Here is a 16,018-nt window from a genome sequence, read left to right on the forward strand (position 1 = left end):
AAGCGTTAATCAATTCTAACATTTATGCAGGGAAGTATTATCTCGTTGATTCAGGATATCCGAATGAGTACGGTTACTTGGGTCCATATAGAGGGGAAAGATATCATCTTCCAGAATTTCATCGATGAGGACAACCACAGAGTCGGGAGGAACTATTTAACCGAGTCCATTCATCATTACGATGTGTAATCGAACGTACATTTGGAGTTTGGAAGAAAAGATGGCGAATCTTGCAAACCATGCCTGAGTTTCCATACAAATCACAGGTTAAAATTGTTGTCGCATCAATGGCGCTACACAACTATATTCGATGGAAGTCGGGCCAAGATGTTGCATTCAACAAGTTTGATAGCCATCCTGATTTCGTTCCTGAAGATATTTTTCCCGATGTCGCTCCACAATCACAGACAAGTGGACACCAGAGGGCGTCGCATATGGATTATATTCGTGATGGCATTGCAAATAGTTTGATGGGACAATAATGTTTAATTGTAATAACAAAGCACGCTTTTATTATTGTCAGTATTTATGTGGAAAAAATGTTTTATTTCCTCTTAACACAATGAATTATTTTATTAATGCCCCTTTTATTTTATTTTATTTTAATTTAATTTAATTTAATTTAATTAGTCATTTTTGGTACAAAAGCAACCACAACCGTAACCACAACCACAATTTTAACCAAACATGTTTTTAACCACAATAAAGTCAAACTACATTTTTAACCAAATACTCAAATATTTTAAACAAACCAAAAAAAAAGTGATTTTTTTTAAAAATATTTTTTTTCAACCGTAATCACAACAATTACAGAAAAAACAAACATACTCTCAGTGAATTGCATCTTAAAACAACACCGTTGTAAAGTGTATCAATCCTCCGTAGCTTTCTGACAAAACAGACAGTAGAAGAGGCCGGATGTATGCAACACAACATCCAAGAAACATGGGCAAGGAAATGGGGTTAAAAATGAGAAAGTTGCTCCTATATAATGATTGTAAAAGGGTTTTAAAACTGTGTAATTCCTGTGCTACACACCTGGTTTGGTTCCAACAGAAACTTCAGAGTCAGAATACGAAATCTCCTCAAACACAACCATTTCCAGCTCTAATCCGACAAGGACACAGAAGAAGATGGGTACTTGTCATAAAACGAACAGCTAGCAGACCTTAAAAGGAACATAATAGGTCCCACAAAATCGTCAGAAGCAGACCTCGACTGGTAGGAAATTTGAGCCGATCAAGAGCCCGAAAGGCCACAGGTTCATCGGAGCATACTAAAAAAAGGGATAGAAGTCAGCAGAAAATCCTCGACTCCAAACGTTACAAGAAGCAGCCACCAATCCAACGTTATTGAGCCAACCCAGAGCTAGAGGCAGACAAGAAAAATAATGAATTGCACTGTGCGAATCCACAGTGCAATTCCCTGCGAGAATAGAAGATGCAACAGTGGATTGCCCAAACCCTTTTGTTTTTCTTAATTATATTACCTTTTCTCATCACAAGATTAAGATCGCATGTGATATTGTATACAGTTAAATTTTCATAAATGCACCTGGATAGTCTATTTTTATCGAAACCAAGAAATATACTAAATTGAGAAACAAATCTAATAAGAACTAAATTGAGAATTACTTGATAGTTAAAGGATTAATTTGAGACCTCCCATAACTTTTTTTTTTGAAACAATCCACCGAATGTTTTACAAGCTACAACCACACTCAACAATGGTCTCTTTTGGGAGAACGGTTAAACCGTATTTTTCTAGATTTTTTATTTTTAAAAAAACATTTTAATTAATATATTTTTAATATTTTTATTGTTTTGATGCATTAAAATTATAAAATAATATATATATATATATATATATTATTTTAATTTTTTTTTCTAAAAAAAAAGTTTGAAAATCATCCTCGTAATCTCGCACTCGCTTAGAAAAAATACCCCTTAGCTACCTGCATGCCCTCCCCTGCCTCCCCTTGCCATCACTCTCTCTCTCAAACACGCACGCTCAAAAATCACCAAACTCACCCCAGACAACCACCAAACAACTCCCCAATCTCCACCACCACCTCCTCCTGTAAGTCTTTCTTTCTTTCTCTCTCTGTTTGCAAATATTCCTAATCTAATTCTTGTTTTCACATATATCTATCCCTCTATTCAATCTTTCCATACAGTTTTTTATTCTGTCTATCTATCTATAAAATAAATCTATATGGGCTGCACTGCTAGAGAAAAACATGTCCGTGCAAATCGGAGGGTGCCCCGCCCTGCCAAATACACTGAATTCGATCCCTGTATTTATGCCAAAACCCTACTTGAATCGGGTCTCAAACCTTTAGCGTACCATCTTGGTCTTCACGATCCAACCCATAACAACAACAACAACTCCAATTCTAATTTTGATGATAACGGATGGGGCTACTGTACTGAGGAGCAATTGGAAGAAATTCTTTTAAAAAATCTTGAATTCTTATATAAAGAAGCTATTTCTAAGCTTGTTGGATTGGGTTATGATGAGGATGTTGCGTTGAAGGCAATCTTGCGTAACGGGTATTGTTATGGCGGCATGGATGTGCTGACTAATATATTGCATAATTCATTGGCTTATTTGAATAGTAATAATTGTGGTAGCAGTAGTAATGGAAATGTAGATGAAACGGAGCTTGTTTTTAATGATTTAAGGCAATTAGAGGAGTATTCCCTTGCGGGTATGGTTTGTTTGTTGCAACAAGTTAAGCCACATTTTAGTAAAGGTGATGCTATGTGGTGTTTGTTGATGAGTGATCTTCATGTGGGTAGAGCAAGTGCGCTAGAAATTCCTGTCACGAGTTTTCCGGGGAATGGGAGTGGTAATGTTCAGGGTAGTATAGAGAGTGTTAGTGGGGCTGATAATGGGGTTGGTGTGGTGGCACCAGCATTGTGCAGGTTTCATGGAGGATGGGGGTTCGGAAGTGGGGGAGGATCAGAGTTTTCACCTGATGGGTTTTTCTCATATAGTGCAGAAATGACTTTGCAAAAGGATATTGAGTGTCCTAAAAGGTTTAATCTATCGCCTTCAATGAAGTCTTTATTGAAAAGGAATGTTGCAATGTTTGCTGCTGGTTTTAGAGCTAATTCGAAACAGATGCAGATGCAACCTCGGGTGCAAGTTCATGCTTGTATGAGTGTTACTGCAGGTGGGGATGCCGCCTCAGTTGCAAAGGCAGATGAAGGGATGATCAAGAAGAGTGAGGAGTCTCATGATTCAAAGAATGAAGAAGGAATTAGTTCAATGCTGGGCAAGCTTCAAAATTTGAAGCTTGATGAGAATTTGGAGCTTGTAGGAGAAGATCAGAAGGATGAGATGATAGTCACCCTGCTTCAACATATAAAGGATTTGGATAAACAAGTGAAGGAGCGGAAGGAGTGGGCGCATCAGAAGGCAATGCAAGCTGCCAGAAAGCTTAGTAGTGATTTAACAGAGCTTAAAATGTTGAGGATGGAAAGAGAGGAGACCCAGCGATTAAAGAAGGGGAAACAGACTCTGGAGGATTCAACTGCGAAGAGGCTGTCTGAGATGGAGAATGCTTTAAGGAAGGCTAGTGGTCAAGTGGACCGGGCAAATGCAGCTGTGAGACGGTTAGAGACAGAGAATGCAGAAATCAGGGCAGAGATGGAGGCTTCTAAGTTAAGTGCATCAGAGTCAGTAACAACATGTTTAGAGGTAGCGAAGAGGGAGAAAAAGTGCCTGAAGAGGCTTTTGGCTTGGGAGAAACAGAAAACTAAGCTGCAGGCTGAGATTGCAGGTGAGAAAGAGAAGATCAAGGAGTTGCAACAATGTTTGGCCAATATTGAGCATGCTCAGAAAGAAGCTGAGGTGTGTTATATACCTAAATCCACTACACACATACATGGACAAACTCCATTAAGATTTCCTGCTACATATTTGGTTTTCATGTTGTAATTTAAGTTAAGGTGAATTCTTAGATTGATGATTTCTCTTAGCCTGCATTGTTTTGGGATAAATCATTCAAGTACTCAACTCCCACGCCAACCCCCAACAGAAGGAAAAAAACCCTTAAAATAGTGAAAGACAAAAGATGGGCCTCTAAATTTATAAAGCTCACTAGTTAAAGCAAAGTGGTTTGTTGTTCCTGTAGTGATCAGATAGCAAGATAAAAATGCACATTTGTGAAAGCATAAGTTTAACCTCATAAACTGTAAAGCTCTAGATATTATATTCCGTCACATGATTCCTGCCATTAATTGGTTGGGACTCTAAATTATTGGGATTAGAGTTTCTTAGAACAGAAGACTGTGTAGTCTTGTGCAACTTTTAACATTATTGAGAGAATAATTTTGCCTTTGATGTTGTGTCCTCTGCATCTGATCTCAGAGCTCATCTTGTTTAAAGATGGAGAATTTAGGGTCTTTATAACTTGGTAGTCCACAGCCATGTTTTTCAATATTGTTCCATCTGTTATTTTTATCTGCTTCAGTTGATTGAACTACTAATCCTTTAGGTGAATGTCATTTTAGGCTAGCTGTGAGTAATTTGGTATGGGCTTCATTTAGGATTGCTAAAATAAGGTCCTGATATTTGAATATGATTTGTTGTGTCCTTAATGGCATGCATAAATCTAGTAGAATTGAGAAGGCAAATACACTACCAGCAGAAAGATGTTGCTTCATTGTTGTCACACTGGATCCAATGGCTAAATTTTGGTCTTGAAAGCAAACCTTTTGGTTGATTTAAGTGCAAGGCTAATGGAAAATGATTGCACATTTAATCACTGTACTTGGTGTGATGTAGGTGAGGCCTTGCTCTGCGAGGAAATTGTTAGATTGTTGGAGAGACAGGTTTTGAGTCATTACTGATAAATGTAAATTAAGGCTCTACTGGGAGACTCTCAAGAAGCTTTTATCATTCCTCTCATCATTGTAAATGAGAAAATATTACTTGGAAAAAGTTTAGTTAAACATTATTCAAAATAGGAAGGGGATGCCAAAAGCTTTTAAAGATTTCCAGTGTCTGCCTCCTAAAATAATTGATTATTATCTTATGAAATAAATAAATAAATAGAATCTAGCATCTTAATCTTTAGCATACCCTTTGCACTGTCTGCATTCTTTCTTTATAAGCGTACGTATTTCTTAAGCTTTTTGAGAGTGCATGGCCCCTAATACTGGTGCAAACTGCATGGGGATGCAAGTCAACACCAGTGCGAGCAGCTAGGTGCTATGACACTCAAAATGCACTCCAAAGTGGAAATTTTCCTTGATACAGAACTTCCACAACCTTCTTAAGCTTGATATTGACTGCATTGTCCATTTTCCTTTTATCAGTTTACTAAATTAAAATGAGTGAGAATTCAATCATTGAAGGTTACTAAATCATCCTTTTGTTTCTGTGGTGATGTGATTTTAGAGAAGCCTAATGATTAATCAATTTTTATACATTTATTCATATGCTGTTACTTGTTTGTGACATCATGCACAATTATCCATATATTTATCTATTTTACTTGTCCTTATTTCATACTTTATGATGCATCTGATGTTCCAAAATTGGTCAATTGATCATAATTATTTACTATGGTTTTTGAGATTATGCATGCATTTCCTCATGCTTTGACATAATTGTTTCCATGGTTTTGATTGAAACTCTCAACTATTTATTTCTGTTTGTTTGGTTTTGGTTTGTGATCAAATTTTGATTGGTGAATGAGCACTGATTCCTTGTTGCACTCTCTAGTTTATTTAGCAGACTATATGGTAACACTGTAGATTAATTTTGAAAGCTGCAATCTGCATGTGGTAACACTATAGATTAATTTATCATTCTTGTGTCTCCAACACTCTTTTTCTTGGTCATACTACGGCTTTAGATAGGCTGTATTCCTTCAAGAATCTATTCAGCAGCCTTTTCGGGATCACCAGCTGTCTTAGAACTGACTGTTTAATATAGTTAGCAACCTGTCTGCTTCCTTTTTTCTCAGTTTTGGAGCAAGTTTTAAGTTATCAGTTTTTTGGTTCGAGATTTAATTTATGGGTGCATTCTACCTAATCTTAAACGTTAGTAGGGAAGCAGTTATTCATTGCAATTTTATTATTACAGGTGAAGTGGAGGCACGAAGTGAAGGCGAAAGAGCAAGCTTTGGCCCTACTGGAAGAGGAAAGATGCTCCAAGGAAGCGGCCGGGGCTGAGAATAAAAGGAAGCTTGATGCTCTGCGCCTTAAGATAGAAATAGACTTCCAGCGCCACAAGGATGATCTCCAAAGACTTGAACAAGAGTTTTCACGTCTGAAATCTGCTGCAGAGTCCACTGAGCTGAATTATCAATCAAATGCTTTACCATCAGGAAAGTCTGAGAGGACAAAGCACCAAGGAGGAACAATTGCGAGGTTGCTTCATGAAATAGAGAAACTGGAAAATTCATCCGAGAAAGGAGCCAACTGTGACCGGGAATGCATGATTTGTATGAAAGATGAAGTCTCTATTGTTTTACTTCCTTGTGCTCACCAAGTTATATGTGCAAATTGCAGTGACAATTACGGGAAGAAGGGGAAAGCTACTTGTCCGTGCTGCCGGGTTCCGATTGAACAGAGAATCCGTGTTTTTGGTGCGAGTTCATAGTCATAGTTTGAAATAAGAATAAAAAGAAAAAACAGTTTTTCCCCTGGTATGCTTGATATTATGCATCTTAAAAATTGCAGTCAATGGGAAATATTTTTTTTTCCCGACACATACATGTCTTACTGCTAGTGCTTCAGCAAAATACACCTGAGGATGGATGTAGACAAGAACCGAGTTTGAGTCAGGCTCGTGTTTTTAGCCTTGAAATGAGCAAAAAGTAATTCTGCGTTGTTGTTTCCATTTGCTCGAAATGTTTGACGAATTTATACAAGTCATTCTCTCTCTTGTTTACGCGAGCATATGCATGCCCAGGCTGCGTTGCTGATTTTCATTTTATTTTATTTTTTTCATTTATTTATCAAACTATGTGTTCGGAAATAGCCACAGGACAGGATCCTATATTCTTCCAAAATTTCTCGACCTGAGCAACAAAAAAACATGCGTCTCCAACAAAAAGAAAAAGAAAAAGAAAAAAGTAGGATGATAATTCCGAACAAGCTCCTTACAGTATCGTCTCCCTCCTCCATTAACAGCTCCCCTTACATTCCAAGAAAGAACAGGCAAATCCTTAAATAAATTCATCATCATAAAAGAGAGGACAAATTAAAGAAACCTGATCACCACTAACCATTACTCCACCGCATCAATATGCATGCCATGCGGGACACCCTTCTCATTCATCATATTAATTTATTTTATGAATTTAAGAACTATTTCATAAAAAAAAGATAACATTTCATGTGAATTTTAAAGTTGATAAATTATTCAATATAAATTAAATAAAATTTTCAGAATATTCTTAGTTTGTTACAATTTTTATTGGCCATTTTATAGATATAACAATAAAATTTAACATATTTAAATATTTATATATACATTAGAGTACCTAGTTAATACCGAACATTGTTTTTACCTCCCAACACAACACCGATGACACAAAACATCACAGCTCAATAATATCAAAACAAACTCTCTATCTGATTGAAGCCTAACTCAACCACCAATAATATCACTACAATATACAACTAATGTGTTAGTTGGCTGCATGTGGACTTGAAAAAAACTACAAGAAGAAAACTAATAATAAATGCTCGAGTAGAACAGGGAAAAGTCAGAATACCCAGAAAGGATAGCATTATTCCCCGTTTCCCCTTGTATTTTTCAAGTAAGAAATCATATTATAAAAAAAACCATGAAGAATTGAAATTTAATTGTAGCTAAGTTCTTGCTACTGTAGATAAAATAGATATTGAGTTGACTTATGTCTACTTGGATTGACATGTTAAATTTATAATCCAAGTTATAAAATTATCATAATCTCATATAAAGCAAATCAAAATAAATTTTGAAGCCTAATTCTCAATCAACACAATATTGAAGGATAAAATAAAAAAAATCAATTAAAAAAATGGTCTAAAAAAGCAAACCAAGTTAATATATCAAACTTGTGATCCGGGTAATAAGACCGATATAACCCCATAGAAAACAAATTAAAACAAATTATAAAACTCAATTCTCAATCATTTTAATATTGAAAGATGTGATTAAAAAATAAATCAATTAAAAACATAAAAAACGATCAAAATCAATCTATCAAACTCATAACCCGGGTCATAAGACCGATATAATCTTATAAAAATAAAATAAAATAAAAATGACTTGATTTAACCTAGGTTAACTTGCCAAATCCGTGACTCTGGTCATAAGACATAGATAACCCCTAAAAGAGCAAATCAAAATAAATTATGAAGCTTAATTCTTAATCGACTTTATCGAACCCAATATTGAACAATAAAATTTGTAAAAGTTTTAATTAAAAAAAAATCACACAAAAAATGAGTCAAGTCAACCCGAGTTAACCAGTTAAGCACCATTTTTTAGTCATGAGTGTCACACGTGTACGGCGTCGCGGCGAAAACATCTACTCTCAAAATTGTATTATCTATCTATCTAGAAAATATGATGAGACAATGAATTCTTATTTTTTATCAGTGAAAAATTGGAATGAAAGTCGCCACCTAGTATTTTGGTCACTAGGAACCCTAACTAATCTCAGAAATTGGATTTGAAGACTGGTTGTGTAAAAGAAAGGTATTAACACTCCAAGTACACCCTACCTAACATAAGTTGTATTGTTTCATTGTCTGATAAAATATAAGATCTTGTTGTGTTTTCTAGTTGTTGATCCGTCTATGATTTAAGAAAAGTCTTTCTCGATAAAGAGATCTTTATCTTATCAAGTAAAAACTAACCGTACTAACATCAACAAAAGAATTTAATATCTAGAATACGTCTTACGTATAAGGTCGTAACCTTAGATACTAAAAGAAAAAAAATGATTTTTTGAAATTTTTGAAATATTGGTCTAGTTCTCGTAACTTTAACAAACTGGTTATTAAAGCCAAAATGCATGTTAATATATATTTTTTAATTTTTGTTGTGTGAAAATATGATATGATTTTTTTTCTTTTAGATACTTGTTGGTTGTATGCATGAAAATAAAAACATGTTTTTTTTCAATGTTTTGACAAAAACCGGGTATTTAAATACCATGAGATCGGGATAACCTAATAAAAAGAAAATTAAAATAAATCATGAAATATAATTCCCAATCAAATACAATATTAAATGATGATATTGGGAAAAAAATTAATTAAAAAAAACTGAATCAATTGGGTTAATTCACCAAATTTGCAATCTGGATCATGAGATGAGGACAACCTAATAAAAAGCAAATTCAATGTTGAAGGATCTGACCTGAGTCATGAAATCGAGGTAATCTCTTAAAAATATATTAAAAAAATAACCAGATGTAACCTATCTTAAAATGCCAAAACTCATGATCTTAGTCATAAGACTAATATATCATCATATAAAGCAAATCAAAATAAATTATGGAGCTCAATTCCCTACCGACCATATGTTGAATGATAAAATTAAAATAAAAAAAAATGACTCGAGTTAACTCGTTAAGCATTATTATCGAGTCTTGAAGCAGGAATAACCTAAAAGAAAGCAAATAAAACAAATCATGAAGCCTAATTCTCAATCAACGCAATATTAAATGATAAAATTAGAAAAAAAAATTAACTAAGAAAAAAAATATGAATCAACCGGGTAAACCCGCTAAACCCGCATGTCATGAGAGTGAGATAACCCAATAAAAAACAAATCTAATAATAAAGGATATTTAAAATAATAAAAAAAGCATTGATTGAAAAAAAAATCAAAGAATAAAAAAAAGAAAGTAATATGATGTATATATGATAAGGGTATAAAAAAAAAAAAAAAAAAAAAAAAACCTGAGTCAATCGGATTAACCTTTCAAATTCGTGATTTATATTATGAAAACCAGAAAATCCAATAAAAAAATTAATATTAAATAATAAAATTTAAAAATAATATTAACTAAAAAAAACCTATTACAATAAAAGAATCTTCAATTATTTTAGTTTTTAGTTTGTGTTAACTAATGTTTCAAAAGCCAAATGGCCAAACATGGGCCTCACATGGAGAAGTTGAGAAATGCACGAAAAGAGTTTACACACAAAAAATGGAGCACAGCTGTTCGAGAACAACATACCCATGTGAAATTGGTTTCTTGATGTTAGGTTAAGTATTATTAGCTCTGAAGCTTCCCTTTTCCACCATTGTTACTATCGTTGAGCTACTTGCTAGCTGTGGATTTCTCGTGACTCTTAATGATGGGTGGTTCCAGCTTCTCTTTTCATGTCAAACAAAACTTCCTCACCTCTCTCTCGGTGGTTAACCGGCGGTGCACAGCTGAGTACCCAACAGTGCAGCGTGTCAACATCCTCAACCACGACATCAACTTCATAATTTCAAATCAAGTTTAGGCTCTCCCAAACCAACCTCTGTTTGAACCCAAAAACACAAATATCCACAACTTTTTGATTAACCCTGCCATTAATCAGTTTCATATGCTCTAGATTTTACGTGTTCTAATGTGTTTTTTTTTTTTTTTTTTTTCTGGAGAACTTTAGATGAAGAGCCCTTAATTATGGGCTCGTTAATTTCCAAACCTCCAAGAGACCGAAAAATGGGTCAATCAAACTAGTTAAGAAGGCCACTCCACCATCACATGTTCCTTGAATTTAGAAAACTATCGTAATCTGAGAATGACTTGTGCTTCTTTTTTCCCTCCCGTTATTACCATATTGCCATTATGTGTGATTTATATTTATAAGACCACAGGACTCTTGATGCAAATATATTCAATAACGTAGATTTGTCCCTGCACTTCGGGGATAATACCAGGCCTCAATTAATGCAGGTTAATCTCTTTCAAATATTAATAATTATCTCTTATAATTAAGTGTATGATTAAAAATCTGTTAACGGTTGTTTTTCAAAGTAATTTTTGCTCGGAAATATATTAAAATAATTTTTTTTATTTTTTAAAATTATTTTTAATATCAGAACACCAAAAAAAAATAAAAAAAAATATTTTTAAATTAAAAAAATTTAAATTTTAAAAAATAATATCTGAATCACGTTTCTAAACACAAGTTAAATGATTAGATTTTCTAACTTATTTTATAGCAGGTCATACTGTTGTAAACTTAATTTAAATGCAAGACAAAGATTCTCTTGTAACTAGCATAAATATTAACCAAGGATTTTTTAAAAAATAAATAAATAAAATTAATGCAATAAGAGGCTTAACGGTGCTGAATGGGCGTAAATACCTACTCAAGTCTGAATTTCCACTCCACCTCTCTTAATTAATTATATGTGGAAATCTGAATTGTAGGGCATCCTTCAGACACAAATATTAATGACAGTAATGAAGCATTCGGACCCTCTTTGGGTTATTAACGACATGAATGTCTTGGCAAAGAGGTACAAGTACTTCGATGTTTGTTGAACTATAGCACCTAAGTCCTAACACATGGTGAATCCTCTTTACGGGGGGGGGGGGCTCTCGTATAGAAACCTCCATTAACGTTCATCAATAAAACAAAAATGTATTTGTTTTAATATATACTATAAGACAAGAAATCATACGTCGTTAGCAGATTCAAGCTTTCTTCTTACGGCTGACAATGCCCCTTGTGAAAAGCAACCCATGTTGAATATCTATGGACTTTTTAATGGAGGACATGTGAATGCACGGATGAGCAATACTCTCCTCCATATATATTTATAGAGCTAGCACAGGCCTCTCAAAGAAGTTGGAGTTCTCATATCACATCAAAACTCCCCACTAGCATTCCGAGAAGCAACACTATTTCTTTAATACTTTCCCTGTCATTGATTATGTATCAATCATTTCTTTAACTTAATTAATTAACAACGCACAACACCCAAGATTAATCATCTTACCTCTTTCCAAATATACAAATTAATCTAACCTTTTGCTTCTTAGATCAATCACCTCATTTATATATATAGAGAGGGTTAAGGGTGTCGATCTTCCAGAGTGCGTGTGATCATGGAGCTGGTCTTGCCTATATCAGCTAAGGAGAATTTGAAGAAAAACATGAAATCTTTTTCTGAGAAATTGAAAAGGTTTCCTGGTCTGTTGTGGCAAACAGTTTGGAGAGTTGGTCGGGATGATCCTAGGAGAGTTGTCCATGCTTTGAAAGTTGGCTTGTCTTTGACATTGGTTTCCTTGCTGTATCTTCTGGAGCCATTGTTCAAAGGGGTAGGCCAGAATGCTATTTGGGCCGTCATGACCGTTGTTGTTGTGCTTGAGTTCACTGCAGGTCAGTTAATTTACGTCTCTGATTGCTTGTTATCGTCCATTATATTCATCGTTTGGCTATGATTTTTATTATTATAACAAAAATCCATTTGTTTGATTCATTTCCTTTTTCTTTTGATGACAGGAGCAACCTTGTGCAAAGGACTTAATAGAGGCTTAGGAACCCTCCTAGCAGGGTCATTGGCATTTCTCACAGGGTACATTGCAGAAAAAACTGGGCTCGTATTTCGAGCTGTTTTCATTGGGACCGCAGTTTTTGTGATAGGTAATTAGTCAGCTAATTCCTTGATGAAAGTTCTTTTCGAAATTTCCTCTAGCTTAGTGAAGAAACAACTTCCTAATAGCATTTTCTCAAAACAATGGCTTCTGTCTTCTAGGATGTTGCTCGATGGAAATAGTTTAAAGTTCATTCCATGTCACAAAAGATTTTAAAAAAAAATTAACCTATTTTCACGTTTAGTGGCACTTGATTTAGCCTGTTGATAGTCTTAAGATTTATCTGAAGAGCATCTGGTCATAATTTCAATTTATGACCTCTAGTCCCTATTTTATTGTGGTGATTATGTTGTTCTTTCAGTATAACAGCACTCTAAATCGTGTTTACATGTGCTCAGATTCCCTTTTAAGGAGAACATCCAAATGCCAAATAATTTATAGCTTCCACTTTGGGAACAATTTCTTATGGAACATGTAAAAGATTCTAATAAAATAATGTTTGTTGTGTTATTCATTTGTTCTAATCCCTGCTGATTAATTGATCTTATCTTGCTAAATTTCTTTACTTTCAAATATGGATCTATTTAATTTCCATTACATGCATCAAAGGCAAAAAAAAACAAAAAAACAAAAGAGCTTGATATAAATTTATATCTTTTATATTCGTTTTATTTTTCACATTGTTTTGTTCTATGATCCAAGACCCATGAAACATCATTATACTTTTTGTAGAAAACATCTAATCCGATGCCTAAATAACTCATTACAAAAGAGAAAAAATGTAATTGCTCAACAAATAGTTCACGATTTTGGGTATATCATTGTTTAAAAACATCATTTCGTGTTTAATTTGACAGGAACTGCAACAACATACATGAGGTTCTTTCCCTATATAAAGAGGAACTATGACTATGGTGTTCTCATATTCCTCTTGACCTTTAATCTGATAACTGTGTCAAGCTATCGTGTGAGCAATGTATTAAAGATTGCACATGAACGCTTCTACACCATTGCCATTGGTTGTGGTGTTTGCCTAGTAATGACTCTTTTTATATTCCCCATTTGGTCCGGAGAAGACCTCCATAATTCCACGGTGATCAAGCTTGAAGGGCTAGCTAAATCTATAGAAGGTATGCATGCAACATCAAAACCAAGAATTGCTCTTTCTGAATATTTCATTTCCTTCAAATTTTCTGTATTCCTTTATTTGCTTTTTCCAATGGCTTCTTGTAACAATTTGATGTCAATTTAAATCTTGCAGCTTGTGTCAATGAATATTTTAATAATGTTGAGAAAGAAACGAACCAAGATAAGTCACCCGAGGATCCCATTTACAAGGGATACAAGGCAGTATTAGACTCAAAATCACAAGATGAAACTCTCGTAAGTTCTTTAATACCGTATGTTTATGTCACCTTGAGTAATTAAATGGTTTTTATATTTTGAATATGTTCTTGTTACCACGAATTTGGGCAGGCATTACATGCAAGTTGGGAGCCAAGACACTCAAGGCATTGCAGATATCCTTGGCAACAGTATGTGAAACTAGGAGCCGTTCTTCGTCATTTCGGTTACACTGTTGTAGCTTTACATGGATGTTTGCAATCTGAAATTCAGGTATCATTATATGATCTTCCAAACTTAATATTAAACATTATGTTTTCCTGATCAATATACCTTGGAAATTTTACAATAACAACGTTAGGGTGCACGCTGTATAGTTAGTATGGACTAACTTAGAAAAATGCTTCATAGCAAGTTAATTTGATCTCTTTTTCCCCGCCATCTTAATTAATAAAATCCATAACTTAATTGATATTCGTTTAAATGTCTTGTATTTTGCTAGACACCACAGCATTGTCGTGTACTCTTCAAAGATCCATGCATTCGTGTCACCAATGAGTTATCAAAAGCATTAATGGAGCTTGCCAATAGTATAAGGAATCGACGCCATTGCTCTCCTGAGATACTCTCCGATAATCTCCACGAAGCCTTGCAAGACCTCAACAACGCCCTAAAGTCTCAACCAAGACTTTTTCTAGGCTCCAACAATAACCAAGCCACCAACATGCTAGCCGTAGCAGCTGCACACGCTAATTCTAGCCAAAAGCGTGAGAAATACAATGGAGTCTCGTTATCAAGTTTCAAGACCGACAATTCTGCATTACTCGAATGGAAATCTAAAAGGATGGCTAATGAAAATTCAAGAACGGAAGCAGCGGAGAGGAAGGTGTTGAGGCCACAGCTGAGTAAAATAGCCATCACAAGCCTTGAGTTCTCGGAGGCACTTCCATTCGCGGCGTTCGCTTCCTTGCTAGTAGAGACGGTGGCAAGGTTAGATAATATTATCGAGGAGGTTGAAGAACTGGCAAGGATAGCATGCTTTAAAGAGTTTAAACCCGGAGATGAGGTTATTGTAAATTTTAAAACCCAAAAGGTTAATGTTACGCTCAATCATTTTTCTTCTCAAGGGGCAGAATGATGGAGACCGAAGGATATTGGGCTATACTCCATTGTTATCGTTACTTAGCTAGCTTATTACTTTCTGTTATTCTTTTGGAACTGATTGAGTTTATTTTCGTGATCATATAATGCAACTTTTAACTATTGATTCCTTGTCCTTTTATATATTCATGTTTGTGTTCAAATTATGTAACTCTACGTACCAGCTTGTTCATATATATGCTTCGAGTATTTCAGCTAATTGATCAGAGCTCCTATTTTTCTTTTTTTTTTTTCTTTCCACCAAAAGAGTAAATGAGTAGCGTTTTGCAAACCAAAAAATTATGCTGAAAATGAAAGATGACATAATTCCACCTAGATGGCAAGTGATAACATTTCTCTGGCTATGTTGCTGGCTTAATATCATTATTTTTTAAATCATTTATAAACATATTAGAGAGATATTTTGTGTATTTTCTTGAATATATTGTTAAATAACTTATATATTAATTTTCTTTTTCATTCTTGGTTATGTGTTTAGATTTGCTTCCTCCAGAAAGTAATTCAAATTATCATCACAAGCATTGATCAGTACTTGGAAAGGTTTCCACTCGTGACATTTGCTTCTTTACCGGTGCAAAGTGGGTTGGCAAGCCTGGATCAAAATTCATGGCATTGAAGAAGTTGCATAATTATGGAGGATATGAATACGGTTAATTCAAAGTTTAATTTCTATGAAAGAACTACTTTAAGTCAAAAATCGAAGCTGTGAAATAAAATCACAAGAATAGTTTTATATTAAATAAATAGTTTAATTTTTATCAAAGAACTAGTTTTATAATATTTAATAAGATTTCAAGATTATAATTGTCGCACCCCAAAAAAAAATAATAAAAAAGTTGGTTTTTGCGACATTCGATTGACGACTTTCGTTTTGTTCTATTTTGCGGATTTGGTTCTTTGGAGTCGCCACCTAGTATTTTGGTCACTAGGAAACCTAACTGGTCTTTCAGA

The 16,018-nt window shown here is 34.5% G+C and overlaps 2 protein-coding genes across 2 annotated transcripts; both read left to right on the forward strand.

The window, feature by feature from the left end:
• The first annotated feature begins 1,955 nt into the window (after positions 1 to 1,955).
• LOC118039283 (MND1-interacting protein 1) lies at positions 1,956 to 6,854 on the forward strand. The gene is made up of 2 exons (XM_035045954.2): positions 1,956 to 3,858; positions 6,100 to 6,854. Exons 1-2 carry the CDS (start codon positions 2,215 to 2,217, stop codon positions 6,616 to 6,618), a joined length of 2,163 nt encoding a protein of 720 aa, XP_034901845.1. The 5' UTR covers positions 1,956 to 2,214; the 3' UTR covers positions 6,619 to 6,854.
• Positions 6,855 to 11,818: 4,964 nt separating this feature from the next.
• Positions 11,819 to 15,176, forward strand: LOC118039284 (aluminum-activated malate transporter 12). The gene is made up of 6 exons (XM_035045955.2): positions 11,819 to 12,347; positions 12,471 to 12,611; positions 13,420 to 13,692; positions 13,824 to 13,945; positions 14,039 to 14,179; positions 14,409 to 15,176. The coding sequence occupies exons 1-6, from the start codon at positions 12,074 to 12,076 to the stop codon at positions 15,042 to 15,044; spliced, it is 1,587 nt and encodes a 528-aa protein (XP_034901846.1). The 5' UTR covers positions 11,819 to 12,073; the 3' UTR covers positions 15,045 to 15,176.
• The last annotated feature ends 842 nt before the right edge of the window (positions 15,177 to 16,018 follow it).

This window comes from Populus alba, chromosome 1 (assembly GCF_005239225.2).
Source record: "Populus alba chromosome 1, ASM523922v2, whole genome shotgun sequence".
Classification (NCBI taxonomy): domain Eukaryota; kingdom Viridiplantae; phylum Streptophyta; class Magnoliopsida; order Malpighiales; family Salicaceae; genus Populus; species Populus alba.